General features: G+C 46.4%; 1 protein-coding gene across 3 annotated transcripts in view; it reads right to left on the bottom strand.

Moving 5' to 3' along the window:
- Positions 1-7,500, bottom strand: part of fmnl2a (formin-like 2a) — a 118,947-nt gene that overhangs the window by 37,618 nt on the left and 73,829 nt on the right. For all 3 annotated transcript variants that reach the window (XM_063213554.1, XM_063213555.1, XM_063213556.1), the window contains exons 10-13: positions 5,359-5,433; positions 4,323-4,433; positions 960-1,109; positions 346-447 (exon numbers count right to left, since the gene is read on the bottom strand). In XM_063213554.1, the coding sequence (XP_063069624.1) occupies positions 346-447; positions 960-1,109; positions 4,323-4,433; positions 5,359-5,433 (438 nt within the window). The remainder of the gene's footprint in view (positions 1-345; positions 448-959; positions 1,110-4,322; positions 4,434-5,358; positions 5,434-7,500) is intronic.

Raw genomic sequence — 7,500 nt, 5'->3', positions numbered from 1 at the left:
GTGGGGGGAGTCCGTTGTGTCAGTGATAGTGTGATGCTCTAGTGTGTATTTATCTGTGTGTGTGTGTGTGTGTGTGTGTGTGTGTGTGTGTGTGTGTGTGTGTGTGTGTGTGTGTGTGTGTGTGTGTGTGTGTGTGTGTGTGTGTGTGTGTGTGTGTGTGTGTGTGTGTGTGTGTGTGTGTGTGTGTGTATGTGTGCGTGCGTGTGTGTGCGTGCGTGGTATCCTCAGCCTCAGGGATTCAAGCTCCTTGTTGCGGTGAGATGCTGGGGTGTGTGTGTGTGTGTGTGTGTGCGTGCGTATGTGCGGTGTGTGTGTGTGTGTGTGTGGGGTGTATCTTCTCCTCACCCTCAGGGATTCCAGCTCCTTGTTGCGGTGCATCAGCTGTTTCTCCAGCTCCACGATCTTGGACATGGCCTCGTTCTCCGTGTCCTGCAGCTTCTCCGTCATCTGGCAACAGGCAACACAGGACACATTAACACACACACACACACACACACACACATCCATCATCACACACAGCGCAGCAGTGGGAAGACGCAGACACACACACACACATTTCCCACAGAGACATATTCCGCTATGCATCGTACACGCAAATCACATGCACAGAACAGCACACACACATGCACCCATACGCACGCACATGCACACACACACACGCACGCACGCACGCACACACACACACACATAGAAAAAGTAGCAAGTAACAATTTGGCTTGAGGACATGTAGACTGTGAGGGACCCCTGTGGTGTGCAATATTGTGCACATATGGGTGTGTGTGTGTGTGTGTGTGTGTGTGTGTGTGTGTGTGTGTGTGTGTGTGTGTGTGTGTGTGTGTGTGTGTGTGTGTGTGTGTGTGTGTGTGTGTGTGTGTGTGTGTGTGTGTGTGTGTGTGTGTGTGTGTGTGTGTGTGTGTGTACTGCATGTAACAATATGTCAGTATGTGTGCTTGACTCACGTGTGACATGCTCTCCTCCAGTTCCTCCACTCTCTCCAGCGCTGCGTTCTTGGTCTCGGCGTCCTCCAGCAGAGCGCCCACGTCAAACACGTTATCCAGGTAGGCCTGAATCTGGACCTGCAGCTTATCACTCTCCGTATGCTTCAACTTCTACTCCCATGGAAAGGGGGGGAGAGAGAGGGGGAGAGGGAGACAGAGAAAGAGAGAGAGAGTGAAAGGGAGAAAGAGTGAAGAGTGAAGAGAGAGAGAGAGAGAGAGAGAGAGAGAGAGACAGTTGAGAGACAGTTGAGAGTGACAGAGACAGAGAGAGAGTCAGAGACAGAGAGAGAGAGAGATAGACAGACAAAGACAAAGACAAAGACAGAGACAGAGACAAAGACAGACAAATACTCCAATGGAGGGAGAGAGTGAAAGGGAGAAAGAGTGAAGAGTGAAGAGAGAGAGAGAGAGAGAGAGAGAGAGAGAGAGAGAGAGAGAGAGAGAGAGAGAGAGAGAGAGAGAGAGAGAGAGAGAGAGAGAGAGAGAGAGAGAGAGAGACAGACAGACAGACAGACAGAGAGAGAGAGAAGACATTTTTTCTTAAAAATATATATTTTATTTACAGCTTCTTTTTATGAAAGAAGGAAAAAAATGAGTGATAAAAAGAGAAACTAAGGATATTAGTGAGGGAGGGAGGGGACCATTATTTGGTTACAAACTATATCAGAAAATATGACAGTGAAGAGAGATCATAGAGGTAGAAAATAACACTAGAGGTGACCCCGCCCCCCTTTTTACGGCAATCTGTAGCGGCCATTATCTGATCAGAGAAATGGAAATTAACGGAGAAGGAGGCTCACTTCTGTCAAAAATGGCTTAATCATGTGAAAATGTCCATCAACACACTATACAAGGACAATAGTTGAAGTGTGTTGCTAACTATGTTCATAAAATATATAATTTGATTTTTAAATGTATTTTATCGACTCATATGATTTAAGTAGATATTTAGCCATTTGATTAATGTGTTACTTCATATTCACACGGTTTTAGTCATTTTTTTTTTTAAAGGGGTGGGCGTGTTCTCCATTGACTTGCATTGACTGAAGGTGCCTACACTACCTACGGAAGTTGGGAACCTCCATGTGCCATTTCCCAGTGCTGTCGCAAATTGCCGCGTCACCTCTAGTGTTATTTTCTACCTCTATGAGAGAGATGGTTAGAAAGAGAGACAAAGCTAAAGAGTGCAATATTGTGCAGATAGTCTACAACTGCCTACTTCTACATACTATACTATATCATAGATGTATCCATCAACACTTGTTCCAGGTCATGTTAAGATTGTCTTCCTTAACTGACAAAGTATGTTTTCTGCATTGGTCTACCCCAACTCACAGAATGTCTTTTTGCACAATTACCTTTTTTACATTTATTATCTTTACTATTTTATTTTATTTTCCCCTCCCTGACTATTTCTGTGTTATTTGTGTCTTGAAATGTCCATGTGGGCATTTGTGTATTTGTGTATATATGTAAGCTACTGGATACCTGAATTTCCCCCTGGGGATCAATAAAGTTACTCTACTCTACTACTCTACTCTACAACAGGGAGAACTAATAAGAGAAGAGACCAACACATATGAAGTCATCAAAAAAATAAAAAACAAAAACAAAACAATGCTAAAGCAAAAACAGTCTAATGGACTTCTTCAGCCGGGAGCTGAGAGCCCAGTCTGAATTTGACATGGATTAATTTTCTCCCACACACACCATGAAGATCAAACAGACTGCAGCCTTTGTTGCTGTTGACAGGTGTGAGAGGCGAGACACTGCCTCCATCCACACACAAACACACACACACACAGACACAAACACACATTTGCATTAGCAGCGGATTACTGCAGCTACTTTTACACACACACAAACACACACACACACACACACACACACACACACACACACACACACACACACACACACACACACACACACACACACACACACACACACACACACACACACACACACACACACACACACACACACACACACACACACACACACACACACACACACACACACACTCCCTCCACTCTGTTCATCTATTTGTCTGTCTATCGATCTGTCTGTATTTCTCTCTCTGTCTCTCTCTCTGTCTCTCTCTGTCTCTCTCTCTCTCTGTCTGTCTGTCTGTCTCTCTCTCTCTCTCTCTCTCTCTCTCTCTGCCTCTACATCCCCACTTTTTAATCTGTCTGTCAATCTATCTCTCTGCCTCTCTTTCTTCTGATCTCTCTCTCTCTCTCTCTCTCTCTCTCTCTCTCTCTCTCTCTCTCTCTCTCTCTCTCTCTCTCTCTCTCTCTCTCTCTCTCTCTCTCTCTCTCTCCCTCCCTCCCTCCTCCCTCCCTCCCTCTCATTGCATGAAGCACGTGGGAACTGGCCTGTGTGATGTGTGCTTGTTTAGGGCTGTGTGTGGGCTGTGTGTGAGGCGTGTTAAACCCCCATACAGTATGGGCAGCGCTGAGCTATTGGACTAGTCCTTTAGCTCATCAATATCGTGCTGTGCCTCCTGCGCCCCAACTGGAGTGTTGACTGGTAGGTGGTGTTAAAGGGAAATGTGCAGGAAATGGTCAAAAAAGGTACTGCAACTATGCTGTTTATTGAAATTGGGCTGCCTATTGCCAAATTTGATCTTTACATGAAAGTTTACTAAGTATTAAACAAATATTGTCTAGTATGGTCCAAGTAGAGTCATTTTTGCAGCTAAAAATGGCTATTTCTGGAAATTCAAAATGGCGGACCATGGAGAAGATCCCCCTTTTCATGTATGAAAAATGCAATTTTTCCAGTCATAATGAATACTTAGAATTTGATGCTGGTAGTAAGTATTCATAAATGGGCCGCATGAATTCTGGAAATAAACAACTAAAAATCTCACACAGTGTCCCTTTAAATCTGAGTGGTGTTAAATCTGAGTGGTGTTAAATCTGAGTTCGAACCCGGAGTCGCAGACTGCGCAGGAACACCTCAGTTCCACTTCAGTCCAGATACTCGTCCAGGAGGATACATTCTCCTCCCACTCAGGTCAGCTATTTGTCTGTCTATCGATCTGTCTGTATTTCAGTCTCTCTCTCTCTGCCTCTATATCCCCCCTCTTTATCTGTCTGTGGATATATCTCTGTCTGTCTTTTGATCTCTGTCTGTCTGTCTGTCTGTCTCTCTCTCTCTTTCTCTCTCTCTGCCGCCCCCTCTCTCTTTGTCTCTCTCTCTCTCTTTCCCCCTCTTTCTTATTGCATGAAACATGGGAATTGGCCTATAAGATCTGTGCTTGTTTAGGTCAGTGCGTGTGCGTGGGCTGTGTGTGTGAGCCTGGCTGCTGTTGCTTACGTCCAGATACTCGTCCAGGAGGAGTTTGGTGAAGTCGAACTGCAGGTGCACCCGGAAGTTCATGTCCTCCACTGAGTGCACCACGATGTTGATGAACTGCATGCACGCCACCTGTGGGGAGGGGACACCACCGCAGCTTAAGGCACAGAGCCAAAAAAACAAAATCCTCTTTCATACGTACCCACTGTACCAAACAAGCTCACTGGCAACACTATAGATTATTCCAATTCATAAAAATGATTGTGTAACTCAATGCATGTTGCATGTGTGTGCGTGCATGGGTGCGTGTGTTTGAGTGTGTCTGCGTGTGCCTGCGTGAGTGTGCTTGCGCGTGTGGGCGTGTACTGTATGTCTGTGAATATTGGCATTGACATCAGTCAGCCCTAATGCTGGCTTGCTGCACTTGCCGTATGAGCCTGAGAGGCAGCGTGCACTACAGTGTGAAATACCAGCTGTAGGGATGATGTTTGTTTTCATGTCTGTGCTAAGACCATTCCTACATCACGTTACACTGTATTGAGAATCTACAGTACATGGACTGTGACCATGCACACCTGCCCATCCGCCCGCCACAGTGTGTATGTGTGTGCGTGTGTGTGCGTGTGTGTGTGCGTGTGTGTGTGCGCGTGTGTGTGTGCGTGCGCGCGTGCGTGTATTGGCACATGGCTCCAGGCTCTTCCGTACTAAAACACATGAGCTCCAGCTCCAGCTCTAGTTGGAGACGTCACGTACCATGAAGTTGATGTTGTTGGTGGCCTGTGTGTGTGTGTGTGTGTGTGTGTGTGTGTGTGTGTGTGTGTGTGTGTGTGTGTGTGTGTGTGTGTGTGTGTGTGTGTGTGTGTGTGTGTGTGTGTGTGTGTGTGTGTGTGTGTGTGTGTGTGTGTGTCTGTTTACAATGAAGTCGATGTTTTTATCCTCGTTCTTGAAGTACTGTGTGTGTGTGTGTGTGTGTGTGTGTGTGTGTGTGTGTGTGTGTGTGTGTGTGTGTGTGTGTGTGTGTGTGTGTGTGTGTGTGTGTGTGTGTGTGTGTGTGTACCATGAAGTCGATGTTGTTATCCTCATTCTTGAAGTACTCCATCAGCTTCTCAAACCTCTGCTCCTCCGCCCACACCTGCAAAAAAACACACACACACACACACAGTCATCACACAGAGCAACGCAAAGCAAAGCAGCCAGTCCAATTATTCCTATCATTTTACAATCATATATAATTTAGCTACATTTGCATATCACTCAGGCACATCTCACTGCAGAGAGCCCCCATGTGACAGAGGGAACGTTAGGTAAATAATAATTCATGAGAAAAAAAACAAATGCTGGATGTTATCTGGCCTGCATGGAAATGGGCCGTGTGTGTGTGTGTGTGTGTGTGTGTGTGTGTGTGTGTGTGTGTGTGTGTGTGTGTGTGTGTGTGTGTGTGTGTGTGTGTGTGTGTGTGTGTGTGTGTGTGTGTGCGTGAGTGCGTGTGTGTGTGCGTGAGTGCGTGTGTGTGCATTCGTGCGGTTGTGTGTGCGCACACTAGTGCACGTGTGTATGTGTGCGTGCATGTGTGCGTGTGTGTGTGTGTGTGTGTGTGCGTGTGTGCGTTCGTGCGTGTGTGTGCATTCGTGCGGTTGTGTGTGTGCACACTAGTGCACGTTTGTGTGTGTGTGTGTGTGTGTGCGTGCGTGCGTGCGTGCGTGTGTGCGTAGAAAGGGGTGTTGGGTCTCAGACAAAGTGTTAGTCTTTCTTGCACAAATACTCGGAGCACTCAGCGCTGAATGGGGAACATCCTCTGGCGGGCCGGGGCCGGGAGAGGTTTTGTAATCGACGACTAGACGTGACCTATTTTCAGCCCACTTTCATGATTCTTACCACACCTACTGTAGAATACAGGGGGAGAGGGAGAGGGAGAGACAGGCAGCAGACTGAAGGAGTGAGAGAATAAGAAAGGGGAAAAGCTGAAAAAAGAATGTGTGAAGAAAGGAAGAAAGAAAGAAAGAAAGAAAGAAAGAAAGAAAGAAAGAAAGAAAGAAAGAAAAGAAGAAATAAAAGACAGATAGAAACAAAGGACAGATAGAAAAACAGACAGACAGACAGACAGACAGACAGACAGACAGACAGACAGACAGACAGACAGAAAGCAGAGAGCTGAAAAAGACTGAAAGGAACTGAAAGGAAATATAAACATTTGAATGTCGGGGGGGGGGGGCAGGGGAAATACTGGGATGAAGTAAAAAGAGAAGTCAGTGTCCCGAGTTAGAGCCAAGGCACTTCAGCCTAATCCACTGACTCCCATCCTCTGGGCTACGGCCAGAGACAACTGAGGAAGAGAGGGAGAGAGAGAGTGAGAGAGAGAAGAGAGACGGGGGAGGAGAAGAGAGAGAGAAGAGAGAGAAGGAGACAGAGAGACTAACAGACAGACAGAGAGACGAAGAGAGAGAGAGAGAGAGAGAGAGAGAGAGAGAGAGAGAGAGAGAGAGAGAGAGAGAGAGAGAGAGAGAGAGAGAGAGAAGTGAGTAAGTGAGTCAGTGAAAGAATGAAAGACACAAAGAGATAGAATAAAGAGAATAGAAAGAAAATGCATTAACAACAGTGAAGAGAAATTGAAAGGAAGATCTGAGAAAGGGGAAAAGAGGACAGCCCACGACGGCAGCAGAAGCCCTGGCCAGTAGTTGAGTTGTGTGTCTGTGTATACTTCTTAGCTCACCCTCATGCAAAGTAAGTCAATTTGACTGACTGGATGCTAAGTGTAGAATGCCTTGGTGATACTTAGCTGGTGAGTACTCGGAATCCAGCCCATGGAGGAGAGTTCCTGTCTCTTGTGTGTTTGTGTGTGTGTCAGTGTGTGTGTGTGAGAGAGAGAGACAGATAGAGAGAGATAGAGAGACAGAGAGAGAGAGAGAGAGAGAGAGAGAGAGAGAGAGAGAGAGAGAGAGAGAGAGAGAGAGAGAGAGAGAGAGAGAGAGTGTGATGTGTGATTGCATGCATGTGTGTGTGTGTGTGAGTTTCTGTGTGTGTCAGTGTGTGTGTGAGAGAGAGAGAGACAGGTAGAGAGATACAGAGAGAGAGAGAGAGAGAGAGAGAGAGAGAGAGAGAGAGAGAGAGAGAGAGAGAGAGAGAGTGTGTGTGTGTGTGTGATGTGTGCTTGCATGTGTGTGTGTGTGTGTGTGTGTGTGTGTGTGTGTGTGTGTGTGTG

Source organism: Engraulis encrasicolus, chromosome 13 (genome assembly GCF_034702125.1).
Source record: "Engraulis encrasicolus isolate BLACKSEA-1 chromosome 13, IST_EnEncr_1.0, whole genome shotgun sequence".
NCBI lineage: Eukaryota > Metazoa > Chordata > Actinopteri > Clupeiformes > Engraulidae > Engraulis > Engraulis encrasicolus.
The sequence above is the reverse complement of the archived record's forward strand: the minus strand, read 5'-3'. Positions and strand labels throughout refer to the sequence as shown.